The sequence below is a fragment of the Bolinopsis microptera genome, chromosome 13 (genome assembly GCF_026151205.1).
Source record: "Bolinopsis microptera isolate Bmic1 chromosome 13, MBARI_Bmic_1.0, whole genome shotgun sequence".
NCBI classification, from domain to species: domain Eukaryota; kingdom Metazoa; phylum Ctenophora; class Tentaculata; order Lobata; family Bolinopsidae; genus Bolinopsis; species Bolinopsis microptera.
In genome coordinates, this window is record NC_087084.1 from 11,643,105 (window position 1) to 11,660,781 (window position 17,677).

At 37.2% G+C, this 17,677-nt stretch overlaps 1 protein-coding gene across 1 annotated transcript; it reads left to right on the forward strand.

The window, feature by feature from the left end:
* Positions 1-1,303: 1,303 nt before the first annotated feature.
* Positions 1,304-16,344, forward strand: LOC134824897 (uncharacterized). Its single transcript, XM_063836900.1, has 13 exons — positions 1,304-1,333; positions 6,100-6,177; positions 6,450-6,599; positions 6,748-6,822; positions 7,028-7,042; positions 7,272-7,298; positions 12,018-12,143; positions 13,319-13,561; positions 13,789-13,917; positions 14,209-14,331; positions 14,430-14,555; positions 14,689-14,751; positions 15,025-16,344. Exons 2-13 carry the CDS (start codon positions 6,111-6,113, stop codon positions 16,305-16,307), a joined length of 2,427 nt encoding a protein of 808 aa, XP_063692970.1. The 5' UTR covers positions 1,304-1,333; positions 6,100-6,110; the 3' UTR covers positions 16,308-16,344.
* The last annotated feature ends 1,333 nt before the right edge of the window (positions 16,345-17,677 follow it).

Consider the following 17,677-nt stretch of genomic DNA (forward strand, 5'->3'; position numbering starts at 1 on the left):
ATGGCTATCTAAACTGCAAACCCTACCCATTGCTGAGCAAGGCCTTTATCTTCTCCGACGAGCGGGATCATCAATAATGAGGTCTGATCGTCATCTTCTTACAGCGTTCGATGTCTGTGTGAAGGTAAAATGGTGATATCCTCTGGATCAGGCAGAGGTCGAGTGTTATCGGGATTATTTCTTTAGTAGTGGAACAACCTAACATTCTACCTACTCCTCATTTCTTAAGACGTCCACTACATGATGTTGCTCTACAAATTTGACTTATGTCCCTTAAGCGCTTTTAACTACCGTTCACCGAACCTTGACTGCGGCTTTGTTAACAAGGTTTGGTCGGTAGAGGGTCCGCAGTAGTCCCATTACCTTAGTATTGCTGTTCCACTACTAAAAATATATCCTTATTGTCAAATTTGATTTAAATAGGCCAATTTTTAATTTCTTAGGTATTGACTATCTCTACATAATGAAATAGGACTCAAAGTAAAAGTAACAGTTAAATTAAAACTTGAATTAATTAAAACTGATGAAAGGGATGATCCAGATGAAGATAACGAAGATGATTACAACTTATTGGAAGACTAAACAGCTCTCCCTTTATCTTAATATCGATCTGGTTGTTACGCTTCAAATGTTTAAAATTATTTTCCATCTAGTTTGATTAACCACGAGTCATTATTTCTGTCTACTTTCAACAATTATTGATAATTCGACTTGTTTCACAAGTTTTAGCAATGCGAAAATGTCTAAACTTGCTTATCTATAATAAGGAAATTTACATCTGAGACAAAATTTTTGAATCTAAAATTGAAAGGTTGGACACCGGTAAAATGGCGACCGGGAAAATGTGGTGGGTTTTGAGCAATTTCGCCATATTTTTCCCGAACCATATTTTAACCGGTCGTTAATAAACCCGTCGTAATAATCCCGAGTAAGGTATTATATTTGTTTTAAAGTTCCAATAGTGAGTCTGACTCAATCAAATCATGCTTGCAGCCCTGTAGCCGACGAGGTTCAAGAGCACATAATTATGATCCAATTTTTTTTGAAGGTACCGCTCCCAACGGTCGTCGCACCATTGGACTGCTCTTCCTCTGTGTCCTCGGATGGCGGCGAGGGTTGTGCGGAGGATATGATCAAATTGGATATTATGTTTCAAATGAATGTTGTGTTTTTACGTTAGCTTGGAGTTGGGGAGGCTCAGGGTTATTTTGTGGGCTTTTATCTCTTAAAAATAAAATCATGTTCTGGGTTGCAGCAGTATCAAGTAAATGATAAATTAGAAGTATAACTAGTATTTTAATACTTTCAACACTACTATATAACAAATAATTTGAGGGCTTATGTCACTGAAGATGACGCCTTGCAACATGTTTGACGATAGCCTGTAGATTGATAGTTTGATCTCAGTATTTACAACAATTCATCTAGTTTGATTGATTCAAAGGGAAACAAATTCCTCAGAAGTATAACTATACGCATGTTAATTGCTTGTTATTGTTTTGTTTAATTAAGTTAAAGAATTCATCGCCAATTATTTCAGAATTTTTCAATTTTCCATCCGCACACTGATTTTGAATTTGATAAATTTTGTGGAGGTGGCCCAATTACTATGCCAAATCGACATACCCAAAACTGATATTATACTATTATAGGTTATTGTAGCTTGTGGTATTTTGAACTCGTATAAGAATTTTTATACAGCTAGAATCTAGATTAATTGGACAAAAATTACTAAGTTATCATTATCAACCAAAAACTATATTGTATATGCCCATATTTGAGCGCACGCACAAAATTTGATAGATTTTGGCCCATAAACTGGTTAAATATTTTTGAATGAGATTAACTTTGTCAAAGGTAAGCCTAAAGTTTAAGTAGGTACATATTCTTTGAATTAGGACGCTTAGGCGAAAAAAAACCACCGAAGATGAACTAAATCAAAATGTTTCGTATTTCTGATTTCGCTTCGTGTTAAAGCTTCCAATAAAAACTAACGGCTATAAGTTCTCAAATTTTCCTGGAAAAATTTGAAGTCAATATGCCACTCTACGTATATGATAATGTGTCTTTCCAAAAAGAAAGGTCAGTGACCAAACTAAAGGTAGCGCATTAAGATTAAATGGAATTTCCTTCCAAAGTTTCCAACCGGGTCCATTTGATTCATGTTCTACGGAAAGAGTTTTATAATAGTTATTAGTTACTATTCATATTTACGTTATAATTATACCAAATCAAGTTAAGCATTATATGATACGTTGCAGAAAACCTGGTGCAGCATCGGTCTCATTTTGTTCTGCAATAGGGCCAGGGTTAAATTACCTGGGGACCCCAGGCTATAATTATATTTATGTTCATAATAGAGATACGCCGGAATGACAGGCTGAGAGCCGCCCAGTAAGGATCCAGGAGGGAAATTAGCGACAGTTTGTCTAGTTCTGCACATATTCTCATATTCCAGCCATTGAATTTCATGCACAAAAAAAGGGACTGATTAGGTTAGTTATAGTAATAAGATCATAGGATTATAAATCACGCGGCTTTGTATTCAAAACCAACGTACCGACTACCCAACTATAAGTATAACCGCTTAAAATTGTCTTTATAAGCGGAAATCATTTCCATCTTGTAGAGAATATTAAATTTAATAGGTTAGTTGACTTTAAATTAACATTAGATGTTTTAAGCTATCACCATCCATTTTTATCAATGTTCGTATTTTACGTAGGATTGCATGATACAATTTAAAATAAGTTTCTACATGCGTTGATAAGTATATTGATATACCATCATTTCTTTTTTATTATTTATCTATATGCTTATATATAGATTCGATTGCAGCACGATTGGGACGTACTACCAGTCGAGTTCGCTAGGATTGTTATACGGAAGGAATTCTACAACTAATATTCATGTTAATTTCAAATTAAGTTAAGCATGATATATGTATAAGGACTAAGGAGGCATCCTGGTACAACATCGGTCTCATTTTGCTCTGATTGAGTGATAGGGTCCAGGAGGGAAAGTAGAGACTTAGTTATCCGAAAAGTTTGTCTAGTACTTCGCATGCTCCAGATCGAATTTCAAAAGTGATCGATTAATCATAAGATTATTGACATACCATCATTTATTTTTATGATTTATCTCTATGACTATATAGATTCAATTGCAGCACGATTGGGAAGTTCCACTTCCACCAGTCGAGTTGCAGCCCCAGTAAACCTAGAAACATTAATCAATTTCTAGTGATTGGGAGAGAATTGTTTCATATATGTCTTATTGTTAAACAATTGACATGGCGTAGTTTGGGCAGACATTCGGGGAATAGAGGCGTAGTGTGGGCTGACATTCGGGGAATAGAGGCGTAGTTTGGGCAGACATTCGGGGAATAGAGGCGTAGTTTGGGCAGACATTCGGGGAATAGAGGCGTAGTGTGGGCAGACATTCGGGGAATAGAGGCGTAGTGTGGGCAGACATTCGGGGAATAGAGGCGTAGTGTGGGCAGACATTCGGGGAATAGAGGCGTAGTGTGGGCAGACATTCGGGGAATAGAGGCGTAGTGTGGGCAGACATTCGGGGAATAGAGGCGTAGTGTGGGCAGACATTCGGGGAATAGAGGCGTAGTGTGGGCAGACATTCGGGGAATAGAGGCGTAGTGTGGGCAGACATTCGGGGAATAGAGGCGTAGTGTGGGCAGACATTCGGGGAATAGAGGCGTAGTTTGGGCAGACATTCGGGGAATAGAGGCGTAGTGTGGGCAGACATTCGGGGAATAGAGGCGTAGTGTGGGCAGACATTCGGGGAATAGAGGCGTAGTGTGGGCAGACATTCGGGGAATAGAGGCGTAGTGTGGGCAGACATTCGGGGAATAGAGGCGTAGTGTGGGCAGACATTCGGGGAATAGAGGCGTAGTGTGGGCAGACATTCGGGGAATAGAGGCGTAGTGTGGGCAGACATTCGGGGAATAGAGGCGTAGTGTGGGCAGACATTCGGGGAATAGAGGCGTAGTGTGGGCAGACATTCGGGGAATAGAGGCGTAGTGTGGGCAGACATTCGGGGAATAGAGGCGTAGTGTGGGCAGACATTCGGGGAATAGAGGCGTAGTGTGGGCAGACATTCGGGGAATAGAGGCGTAGTTTGGGCAGACATTCGGGGAATAGAGGCGTAGTTTGGGCAGACATTCGGGGAATAAAGGCGTAGTGTGGGCAGACATTCGGGGAATAGAGGCGTAGTGTGGGCAGACATTCGGGGAATAGAGGCGTAGTGTGGGCAGACATTCGGGGAATAGAGGCGTAGTGTGGGCAGACATTCGGGGAATAGAGGCGTAGTGTGGGCAGACATTCGGGGAATAGAGGCGTAGTGTGGGCAGACATTCGGGGAATAGAGGCGTAGTGTGGGCAGATATTCGGGGAATAGAGGCGTAGTGTGGGCAGACATTCGGGGAATAGAGGCGTAGTGTGGGCAGACATTCGGGGAATAGAGGCGTAGTGTGGGCAGACATTCGGGGAATAGAGGCGTAGTGTGGGCAGACATTCGGGGAATAGAGGCGTAGTGTGGGCAGACATTCGGGGAATAGAGGCGTAGTGTGGGCAGACATTCGGGGAATAGAGGCGTAGTGTGGGCAGACATTCGGGGAATAGAGGCGTAGTGTGGGCTGGCCCTAACATCCTTGAGGTGTATATTTTAGCAAATAATGTAATTATTCGCGGTGGGCACTTGTTGAGGTGGCTGTGAATTGTTTTATAAACATTTTATTATAGAACAGGCGATACTACTAACTACGCTTCTATTCCCCGAATGTCTGCCCAAACTACGCCATGTTTTGACGGGCCACATGGCGTGGGTCAAAAAACTGGATTCACACATCAAATGGTTGTAACTGTTGATCTAATCAACTGATTTTTTATATTTCAAAAAGTATATTATCATATATTTTGAGTATAATTAGTTAAAAATATTTAAAACTCCGGAAGCCCGGAAGGAGACCCTTATTTATACTTTTGATTAGATTTGTACAGCTGTTGCGGCAATTTGGTACTTTATCGGTGGACCATTTAGTGCCTCTAGGTGCCTGGGAGCCGGGAGGTGCCTCTAGGTGACTTGCAGCTTGCAATTTCAAATAAGTTTCTACCCGCGTTTATAAAGATAGCAATATTTCAGAATATCATTGATTGCATTATCAATGATGATACTTATATAGTAGCCTGTTTACCCTTTTCCTTTCAGTGTACTACTACTACTACTACTACTATGTCGGAACTAAGTCCGATCTACGCCAGATAACCCCTGTCACGCATCAGGGTTCGTAGTTCCTCTTCAAGTCTTTAGAGTTTGTCCCAACTTCCTTCAGTAACATAGAAAAGTAGCTTTGTTAGTGTACAGTGTACATTCCAATTGATTATCCAGTTTCTAATTATGTAACATGGACGTATATAATTTATAAAAACATTTCTGCAAATTTTGCATCGCTTCTGCAGATCATATAACGAGCGGAATTGGGGATAAGAGAAAATCAGATACAGGATAAAACACCTTTTCCAGTATGTTCTAATATCTAAATATAGACATTTCGGAATTCATCCAGAGGAGGACATATTATGTAATTAGATGAATAATTCTAAATCAATAATAGAAAACAAGAAATTTAAATTTCCTGGAAGAGAAGATTACTGATTTAATTTCGTGTCTCCTCCCGCGGTTGAACACAAATTCAGTTATAACTCACATGATATTTTATATTGGGTATGACTATGTCATTACTCAGTACGTGGCACAAACGGGGATAAAAAAGTCTGATCGTGAATTGAAGACAGTAAAATTAGCTCTGATTTTCGGGGATGTTGCTTTTAAAGTTGTAATTAGACTAATGTTTGTTCGTATTATTTTAATTTTTATTTATTGGTGATTGGTGAGCCATGCCGCTCTCTCAATCTGTAGTCTATACTTAATAATTATATTTATAGCGAAGATTGTGGGTAAGGGTATAACTACTGTTTACATCTCATCTCATTCCAAGGAATACAACTAGAAATATCAATTGAATCTTAAAGAAACAAACAATATGCATTTATCGTGATGTACTACCTTTGAAAATCTCTTTGCAGGGTAGCTCCATGGTTTTAAAGGGCACGATGCTAGCGTGCATCATACTGCTATGCCTTCAAGGGGTTCTTTTCGCAGGTCAGGAGAAGTATTTGTATATATTTAAAATACAAATTTTAAACTGCTCTATAACCTATTTTATCTTCATGTCACAATCATTTAGCCAGATAAAAGCTGTATAGACGAATTCAAAATATTTAGGGATTGTTCTTAGAAATTTATTTTCAGTCCCAAATATTTTTTAATAGTTTGGAGTTTAGGGGTTTTATAATTTTCGTAATCGTAATTGAATTTCCGACATTGATTGCCACTATCAGCTCTAACACCTGCTAACAAGTTTTTCTTAACAGATTGCCCAGCTGGAAGCTTCATGTCAGCTGACGGCTGTGAGGAATGCGGAGTTGACCATTACAGTGCTGCAGGAGCTACATCCTGCACCCCCTGTCCTGGCGGCCAGTTATCACAAAAGGGATCTGATTCTGTGAACGATTGTTATGATGGTGAGTGCATTGAGATTTTACTGACCAAAATTTGTACTCAATTTCGTGATATTTTACAAGTTTCATGAAAAGCATGGCATTATGCTTTATTTCTAATCTGAAATTATTTAAATTATTTATGCTATTTCAATAATTTATTTTATTTCAGAGAAAGATGCTACTGGCGAGGAAGTGGTTTATCAATTAGATAAAGTCACTGTAAAAGAGTACTTTACTAAAAAGGGTGAGCTTCTGATAATTCTATTTATAAAAACGGTTTAAATGAGCAATTATTAAGCCAGATGTACGATTCGCAAATAGATGATACTTTCGATAACGTATGATTTTTGGTTTCTAACTTTTATTTGATTTCTGAATAACACGAACGTACTAAAACATAGTTTGATTTTGAATCTGGAGAGTCGTTGTAAACATATTACAAATTTCAGGTGCGATTGTAGAGGGTAAGTTTTTATTTATTTATTTATGTAAATTTATTTAATTATGTAAATGACGGTAAATTTGTATGTAAATTCTTGGAATCAAAACATTGATATTAATATTTATGTCATAATTTACTATCAGCAATCTGCGATTAGATACATTTCTGCTCAAAATATAAAATGGATTCATCTTAATGTATCATGTTGGTGAAAATTTTTAACAAGAATTTCTAACATAATTATTTTACAGAGGGTCCAACCGAAATCATTAACAAAGGTTTGAAATATTTTCCTATTGTTTCTTTTTTCTTCTTTTATTTTGTTGTTTATTTTTCTGCTGCCCACAATGTCACGTCTAATAGAGAATCACAGTGCTGACAAGCACGACCGTTGCATTTATTGTGGGTATACTATGTTCCCCATTTACTATTATACCCCCTTTACTATTATACCCCCTTTACTATTATACCCCTTTTACTATTATACCCCCTTTGGTACACGTTACAAGCCTCTTTTGTGCACGCGAAGCGTGCACTCCGGCCGGAGGCGGCGGCCGAAGGCCGCCGCCTCCGGCAGGAGTTTTCCAGGGATTAAGACTCATCGGAAGTCGTTCAGCAGATTTATTTTTAGTTCAAAACATTCTAATTTGATGTCAAAGATGACAGGAATAAAAAATAGTTATGTTCAGATTTTTAAGAAATTTGCATAAAATACTCGCCAGCACTGTTATACGAAATTCGGTAAAAAACCCAAAATCGCCATATTCAGGTGCCCTAACAACCATGTTAAAATTGAGTTAGAGATCTGAAATTTTTCAGGGCGTCTAGACGTTGACCAAATTGACTGCAAAAAAAGTTTCAGGTTTCAGGAGCATCGGGAAATGGGTTTTCTAGAACCCCTGTTTTACGACAGATTGTCGGGACATATACATACAGATATACATACAGATATACATATATGGACACGTTCATTTGAGTTTGAGGATATTGGTAAACAAAAATAATAGCGTTTTTGACGATAGTGGCTTAATTTTGACATCTATTAACCTAGCACGTTCAGAAGTTCTGAACATTAGCCGCGTAACCCATACTCCCATATGCACTGCTCAGAAAGAAAATCTATTGTTGTTAGGCACTATAATGGTTCAAATGTCACATTTTGTGTGACTTAGTTAACTGCAGTTGTCTAATTATCATTCCTTGGTCTGAAACATAGTAGATTAGGTCAATCTAACAATTATGATACAACATTGGTTAAAGGGCACGGATCGAACGGTTACAAGGCAATATTAAGGTAACTTTGTCACACTCAAAATACCATACCTCTATTCTACTGTGAGGTGTCCTCAAAACCCTTTTTACTCATTATTTGATGGTTGATCTACCAAGTACGGAGTACCAATCATAGCCCTAAAATATGTTGCTTTGAATAGTAAGCTAATACAGGCACTTGGTTATTGGGAAATGAGGTTAATTCTGTCACAATATATGGAATTTAAAATTTTGGGCGAATTATTTATATCTGATTTTGGTTTGAAAGGCGGGAAAACTTTACATGATGACAATGTAGTTGATGCGAGTTAAGATCAGTTGATGTTTACATTGTCACAAAAAATTATACGAAATCGTAAATAGGTTAAAAACAATGATTATATAATGAAATAGTCTCTTATAATAAGTAATAACTCTTATAATAACTGATGTGACAAAGTAAACATGTCTTGCCCCTATTTTGAAGATCTATATATTCTATAACTCTATTAGAATTTAACATTCTTTCAGAAAAAATTGGTAGAATATTGTCCAGAACATCAGAGCTCAAGTTTAACAATTTTAGGTTAAATTTGTCAAAGTCACTAAAAATGTGACAAAATTAACTTTTCCTGCCCCAACAATTTCAAGAAAGTGTGTAAAAATTAGCATAGGCTGCCTTATTAACTAAATAAATCAATCCAAACTACAAAAAAATATATGTTAATGTGATGATGATTACCTAACTGTGATAATAACTGATGTGACAAAGTAAACATGTCTTGCCCCTATTTTGAAGATCTATAACTCTATTAGAATTCAACATTCTTTCAGAAACGATTGGTAGAATATTGTCCAGAACATCAGAGCTCAAGTTTAACAATTTTAGATTAATTTGTCAAAGACACTGAACAATGAACATGTGACAAAATTAACTTTTCCTGCCCCAAAAATTTCAAGATAGTGTGTTAAAATTGGCATAGGAATTAGGATGCTTTATTGCCTATATTAATTGATCCATACTACGAAAAAGATCGGTTAATCTGATAACGATTACCTAACTCTTATAATAACTGATGTGACAAAGTAAACATGTCTTGCCCCTATTTTGAAGAACTATACCTCTATTAGAATACTATGTAATTTTATCATCAAAAAAATGTCGATAAACTAGTTATTTTGCCAGCAAGGAGCTGACAGAGTTATAATAATTTTTTTGTGACGAAATTACCCTATTTTTGACCATGTTGTGGTAGTTTAATTGTGACACTGTTAACATATTACCACTGTTAACATATTACCACCATTTATGTGACTGGTGCATGGTACTAGCAGTGTTGTTTGATCCATAGTACGTAATACAAAGGGTTTAAGCTGGTATATCATTATTTGTTCAATTTCACACATGTTCAGATATCATCAAGATTATGTGACAAAGTAAACTTGTCTGTGCCTTCTGTGTTTTAATTCCTTGCGACTATATGATATAATAACAATTCCTAGCACTTCCAGGCCATTAACTAAACCTACACTAGTCAGCATTGCTTATCAGGGTTCCCTAAACATTGTTCACATATTTTCTTAAATGTGTGACAGAGTAAACCTGAGTGCACCATCTAACGAAAAAAGTCGTCAAATATGTAGGTAATGGTCATATGTACACATCCAATCAACTGGACACTCAAAATTTTGGTCAAAAACGGCAGCAAGGGGTCCATATTTACTCTGTCACATGTTTATAGTGTGACAATGTAACCATTTCCGTGCCGGCCGTATTTAAGCGATATCTTATCACCTGATTAAGATATCGTTATGTGACAAAGTTAGCCTAGAGGATGAGACGATTATCCTAACCATCAAGGGTTTGTGTAATTTCATAGTGTGACAAAGTCAACTACACTGTGCCTTTTAATAGGGTCACTTATATTTACCAATATCCTCAAACTCAAATGAACGTGTCCATATATTCAGGGATAGACGCTTTGCCAGTCAATTGTAGCCTGTATTTAAGTGTCCATAGATTCAAAAGTATAAAAGATACAGCCATTTCCGACCACAGGTCTTGCAAATAATTGTTTACACTTTAGTTTACATTGTATAAAAAATTTATTTGACGTCATAAACACCCCTTGATGACGTCATCAAGTTAACCGTTTTAAAAACTTGATTTTTGACAAAGTAATAACTTTTAAAATTAATTTTAACCCATTAAGGAGTAATTTTATTCAAAATCTGAGGAAATTTTTACCTTAGATAATTGTTCAAGCATTCTGAAAATCTACCGGAAAGTTTTTCTAGCTTGCTCCTTCATAAAGATATTTGTCATTGAAGTTTGTGCTTTTTTGAAGAATTATTTTATAAAAACGTCAATTTTGCGATTTAGTATTCTTTGGTGTTGGGCCATGCCTTGGGTTGTGGAGCTCAGTTCTGCTTCCTATAGGTATACATTGTGCATTAGGCTAGTTTTAAAGTTGAAAATCGAAAAGTTGCACACGTGGGGACACGCCCAAATTGATAGAAAATTGCTAAAATCACTGAAAATTGCTGTTTTCGTCATTTTCTGTCAACTTTAGAGTGCCGTTGTGATTACAGTTCTTCTTGAAATACTTTGAAACTTTGCATGCTTATCAAGCTATATATAATACAATTACATGCAAAAATTTACGGCGATTCAATATTGGATGCGCATGCAACGTCCGCTCAAAGTTTGCACGTGCGAAAGGTGAGAATTTTGCTCATTCGTGATTTCCAACAAATTCTGCTTTGCCACGACAGTTTAATGTCATTATATATGAATTTAATGTCAACTTGAATGAGTATTAAGTGGTATATTCAGTCAGTGATGGACCGATATGCTTACCTAAACACAAGGAAATGTTTTTAAAGGAAAAATTTCGAAATCGTTGAAACTTCCTCCTTATTATAAATATAATGAAGATATCAGTTTATATTTCGACTTTATAAAGTACCCTGACATTATAATCAAAAAGAGATGATATTTTACCAAAACCCATAATCATGGGTAGAGTGGACCGCTGCCAGTGTCTCTCTTTCCCAAACAAAAGGAAATGATATTAATTTGATTGACCGTTCTCAAATGCAAAATGATACCGAGAATGAAATCGGTCGCTCGCTTTTCCCATTCATTTACAATTGTAATAGATTAAGAAGAACTACCCAAAGGCAGCTGTACTCGGCAATAAAGATTCAATAAACTTCAGCTAATGCAATAAGTGATAACTACCACCCTTACCCCGAAATACTAGGTATCGACCCGAACGCAACCCAAAGAGATTTTTACAGCATCTGATTGACATGTAATCAATCGAAAATTATTACAATTCGTAAGCCGTGAATGAATGGGAAAAGCGAGCGACCGATTTCATTCTCGGTATCATTTTGCATTTGAGAACGGTCAATCAAATTAATATCATTTCCTTTTGTTTGGGAAAGAGAGACACTGGCAGCGGTCCACTCTACCCATGATTATGGGTTTTGGTAAAATGAAATATTACAATATCGTTTGATCTTATTCGGCGAATATATTATATAATCACAATCTATGAAAAAAGTCATTGCAGTTCATACAGATTATTTGGATTTTGTTTATCTCAACGTATAAGTATTAGAGACCCTACAAAGTCTCGAAAATAAACTAGATTTTAAAGTTAGTCACTACGTATAATAATGATCATATCAGCGATCCGATTCAAAAGTGAGTAATTTTAAAACAACCACAATTTCAGGGTTCGTATGTCCGGAGGGACAAACAAAGTGTGGCGATATTGACGAATGTGTTCCCAACAGTGGTCTGTGTAATGGAGGTCCTGCGTGTTCAAATGGCTTTGATGAATCAGCGGAGTTTTGCACAGGTATGCAGAGTTATTCCTCAATATAGTTTTTATTCTATGTAATAAGCGCCATGAGCTGGCACAGAATTTTTTTGTCTCTGATTTTGATAAATTTGGTACCAAAAGTTGCCTCTAAGTGTGAATAATGAAAATTCACCGTGTAGCACGATAACGTCAAGCTGTATGTGGGCCTTTTGTGCATCGCAAGAGTGTATAAAGGACGAAAAATGGGTAATTTATTGGTTAAAATGCCTATAACTCCTAACATATTGAATATTTTGAAATAATTCATACAGGATCGTAATAAACTTAGTCAGACGCAACTTTTAGTACCAAAATTATAATATTTCAAGCACAAAAATTTTCAAAAATTTGGTCAACATTTTACACAAGGGACCCTGTGTTCAGATTAAAAATGTTTGAAAATAATTTTCCTTTAAATCTTAAAAGATTAGTACCAAAAGTTTCGTCTCGATGAGCTTATTACGATGCCATAATAATTAAGTGATAATAACTGAAAATGCGAAAGGTATAGGCCAAAAACTGAAAATTTGTGCGAAAAAAGCACGCGCGGCAAACAAGCGCCGTGTAGCATTCTTAGCGAAAATTGCTACACGGTGGATTTATTTTATTCACATTTTTAGACAACTTTTGGTACCAAATTTATCGAAATCGGAGCTGGAGAAAAAAAGTTCTGTGCTCGCGCTTGGCGCTTATTACACTGACTATTTATGAGGCGGTATCATGTGTTGAGTGGTTATGATTTATTCATTCGATAGAAAAAGTAGGGACCTTGTTTTGATGATGGAAAATAGTTGGATGATTCGGATTAATGTTCTGTTGCAAAAAACTGGACAAAATTTATTTCTAAAGCTCTACCTTACTCGGGAATATTATAGCGGGTTAATTTATGACTGGGAAAATTAATGACCGGGAAAAATATAGCGGAATTTTCCAAAACCCACCAAGCATCAAAATGTATTACTATTAGTTTACCTTACTCAGGAACATTATAGCGGGTTAATTTATGACTGGGAAAATTAATGACCGGGAAAAATATGGCGGAATGTTCCAAAACCCACCACTTTATCCCAGTCATAATATTCCCGATTAAGGTAAGTCTAAAAATTAACAATAAAATAATACTATAAAATAGTACTGCAAAAGTACTATACAGTAACTTAAACCCCAACTAGGTTTTGAATGCCCCGTTGAACAGCAAAAGTGTGCGGACGGAATCCAGTGTTTTCCTTCATCTGGAAAATGTGATAAATTTAAAATTCCTCACTGCAACGATAAGTCCGACGACCTGGGCTGCGCTTGTAAAGAAAGCGAAATGGTGTGTGCTGACGGAAATGGATGTGCCTCCTTACAGAAAAAGTGCGATGGTGTCACGCAATGTGCTGACGGATCCGATGAGAGCCCCGACATTTGCTTTGGTTAGCACTTACCAGAATAGATATTTGACATAATATTGAACATAAGATTTAACCAAGTGAAAAAAGTACTATTCCATAATGAACATAGTGATATTAAAAATATTTTTAATTTGCAACATTATGATTAAAGCTCCGCAATCAAACGGCAAATTTCATAGGTTCAAGTTAGTTCAGCACTGCTTTTATTCAATATAACATATTTAACATATTTATTGTGTTCAAACTAGTTTTGGGTGTATGCGGGATCGGGACGAAAAAGTGCGCCAGTGGTGACCAGTGTGTCGCTAAAGGGACAACGTGTGACGGTAGTACCCAATGTCTCGACGGATCGGATGAAGATCCGGTTTTCTGTATAAGTAAGTGTAGTTATTAGTTAACTTAATTAGCTTATTTACTTAAATTAGTTACAATTTAACTCAATAACTCAATAAGCTAATTAACTTTTATCAGTTATTATTTAGCTTAATTTACTAATAAGCTTATATTAGTTATTATTTAAGTTTGATTGATAAGAAAAATCTCAGTAAATTTTAGTTTATCAAAGTCTTGTCCACTTATCATTTAACTAGTCAACAGATTACTGTATCATGTATAACTATAGTTAATGTACTGTATTTAATTTTACTATATCTAATTTTTGAAACCAGCCTACGAGTGTCAGGATAACCAAATAAAGTGTGATGGTAACAAATGTCTGTCCCGATGGAACCTGTGTGACTCGGAGCCAGACTGTAAGGACGGTTCGGACGAAGATCCTGCCTTCTGTGCTGGTAAGCGGACTATTTTAACAATATTAAGCTTTATAAATTGAGAATTATGAATTATAAATCAATAATAAATAATAAATAATGAATAATCACTTTACCAGCCTACGAGTGTCCGGCAGCCAAAAAGAAGTGTGCGGACGGTATGCAATGCGTTCCTAAGAAACTCTTCTGTAATGGTAAAGAAGAGTGCACCGACGGGTCAGATGAGTCCGAGGAAGAATGCGCAGGTTCGTAAAATCATTATTGAAATTTGAAATAATATTTGAAGTATGGAAATATTGAGATTTGATTTACGAATTGCAACAAAAAGAAAAAGCAAATTTAAGTAAATTTCTCTGATTTTAATGTATTTTAACTCAGAGGAAAAAGGAGGAGGAAAATCAGATATCGAGCGCCGAAAAGGAAAAGGGAAACAAACAATTGGTAAGTAGCACATTTATCATAAGAATATTAAGTTCAAGTCAGAGTGTATTAAGACTATTAACTTATTAAGAAATTTTAACATTGTATATAAGGGAGTACTTTTACCCAGTATTTAATGTTTATCAACCACTAATCACTTCGAGCTTTTTGTAAATGCATTAGTAAACTCCAACGTTGTTTTAACTTTTTAATAACATTGCCCTTCATTCTCTTTGACAGATTTAGGAACTTTATATTAAATTAAAGAAAAGTTAAGAGAATATCATTTTTTAGAAAAGGGTGAAAGAGTTAAAGAAGTGACGGATCAAGAAAGCCGAAGGGGGCCACCAGAGCCAGTAGACCCAGAGCCAGTAGTTCCAGTAGACCCAGAGCCAGTAGTCCCAGAAGACCCAGAGCCAGTAGTCCCAGTAGACCCAGAGCCAGTAGTTCCAGTAGATCCAGAGCCAGTAGTCCCAGTAGATCCAGAGCCAGTAGTTCCAGTAGACCCAGAGCCAGTAGTTCCAATAGACCCAGAGCCAGTTGTCCCAGTAGACCCAGAGCCAGTAGTCCCAGTAGATCTAGAGCCAGTAGTCCCAGTAGACCCAGAGCCAGTAGTCCCAGAAGACCCAGACCCAGTAGTCCCAGTAGACCCAGAGCCAGTAGTTCCAGTAGATCCAGAGCCAGTAGTTCCAGTAGATCCAGAGCCAGTAGTTCCAGTAGATCCGGAGCCAGTAGTTCCAGTAGACCCAGAGCCAGTAGTCCCAGTAGACCCGGAGCCAGTAGTTCCAGTAGATCCAGAGCCAGTAGTTCCAGTAGATCCAGAGCCAGTAGTTCCAGTAGATCCAGAGCCAGTAGTCCCAGTAGAACCAGAGCCAGTAGTTCCAGTAGATCCAGAGCCAGTAGTCCCAGTAGTCCCAGTAGACCCAGAGCCAGTAGTCCCAGTAGATCCAGAGCCAGTAGTCCCAGTAGACCCAGTCCCAGTAGTCCCAGTAGACCCGGAGCCAGTTGTCCCAGTAGACCCAGAGCCAGTTGTCCCAGTAGTCCCAGTAGACCCAGTCCCAGTAGTCCCAGATGGTAAGAAGACCTGCGACTGCTGGACTCCAGAATGTGGTTTCTGTTCAAACCCAGAATGCTCTGTCAAGCTGATTGGCGGGCTTGCCGGCTCTAAAGGTATTGGAGTACGCTCCTTCCTCCACAATAGAAAAGTCAAGACCATCGTCATGTATAATGATGATGGAGATTCAATCGGACAGTTCGAGTGGAGTTTGAAAAGGATCTCCATGTCCGGCTGTTTCCGCTGTCAGACACCTGAAGGAATAAGGGACAAGGTTAAGGGACTTCCTGTCGGAACTGTTGGCTGGAGCTTTGCCATCAACGATGGAATTGTTGAGCTTAGTGTTGAGGGTGAGATCTTGTACACCTCGAAGCTGACAAGAAAATGCGCGGAGGTATACAGAGACGTGAAGAGCTTCTCCTTCACCGGAATGAGCTGCAAGAGCTCGTTTGCCTACGCTTCTAAGGAAATGAAACTTGCAACTATCTGTGGTGGAGCTGATAAATGCCCCGCCAACGCATAATTAGTACAGTTAATGCTAATTAACGTGTTTTCAGTGGACAATTGAACAGTAAACTTAAAATGTGTCGTGCATGAACCCAGCAGGCCAACAAGCCCCACAATTTCAAAATCATGGAGACTATGTCTAGAAGAGTTAAAATAAATGTCTATACTTTTGAAGAAAATGTTTAAATTATTTTATAAATAACATCAACTGTGTAGTGTGTCATCATTCAAATTTAACTAAATGATATGTACCTTATCGGATCTTATTTGAACGGACATTAATTGGATGCTGGAGGCCCAAGCGTTCATTTGAATGTACGTTAAAATAAATTATACCCGTTAAATGTAGCTCCAAGTCAAAGTCCGTTCAAATTAATTTTTCCCCAAAAGTATTGCACCACAAACTTATTGTCCAAGATATGTTTACTTTTTAATCTCAGTAAATTTCAATTTCTATCATCAGACTAAATTATTGCTTTTCTTGCTTACCGTAATATTAAAATTAAAAATCAATTAGAAAATTGTCTACTACAATTGGAAAAAACGTTCAAAAGTATTTTTCAAATTTTGAATTTGAATGCTTTTGAATGCCATTAAGCTAATTCATTTCAATGTCTGTTTAAAATTATATCACGCAAATAGTGTGTTGGTCTCTCCTCCAACTGACTGTGGTGCTTATCGTCCAGTCATGAACAGAATGTTAACATTGTTTAGTTATAGTATGTCTCGGTTGAACTGCGGAGAATGGAGATTAGTATTATTCAGTTTGCTGTAATATGTGGTCTCGATCATCAACTCAGTGGGATTCCAAATGATGAACTGTGCTTTAAGTTTACACCAACTGGAACCAAAGGAATATACCCATGAGTGCTCCCTAGCTTAAGTGTTAGTACCTGTTCGATCAGTTAAGGTGAGGATTGCCTGAGTTGCCTCGATCTTTCGGTTTCAGCCCTAGGTCATGAGCTGTAGAACCGAAGGATCAAAATATATGTTGCTCGTTGCTCCTATTAACTATAAAACATCAATTTTGAGGGATAAGGAAGTGTTTATCGGTTGACTGTCACCCTGTTGTGATTTCTGGGACACAATTATTATACCTTATTACTATTAGGGCTTGTCACTGTCAGTATCTTTTATAAGATACTGGTAGTTAATAAAAGATACTGACCAGCAATTGTTAGTTGTTACGGATTTATACCCAGATTTTTGCCTAACTAACAGACCAGGTGAGTACCAGGAAGAAATTGTGATAGCTTGATGATTTCAGAAGGACATTCGACAAATCTGTTCCAAATAAAAATGGAGTGTTTTAATACATAACGTTTTGATTTTCTCGGGAACTGGCCTATAGAATTTTTAAAAACTTTCCAGATAGTTATATGGTAA

Bases quoted from the DNA above. Each gene is read 5' to 3' on its own strand.
- LOC134824897 (XM_063836900.1), top strand. From the start codon at position 6,111: ATGGTTTTAAAGGGCACGATGCTAGCGTGCATCATACTGCTATGCCTT. The intron at 6,600-6,747 runs GTGAGTGCATTG...ATTTTATTTCAG, and splicing joins TGTGAACGATTGTTATGATG to AGAAAGATGCTACTGGCGAG. The intron at 14,332-14,429 runs GTAAGCGGACTA...TCACTTTACCAG, and splicing joins AGATCCTGCCTTCTGTGCTG to CCTACGAGTGTCCGGCAGCC.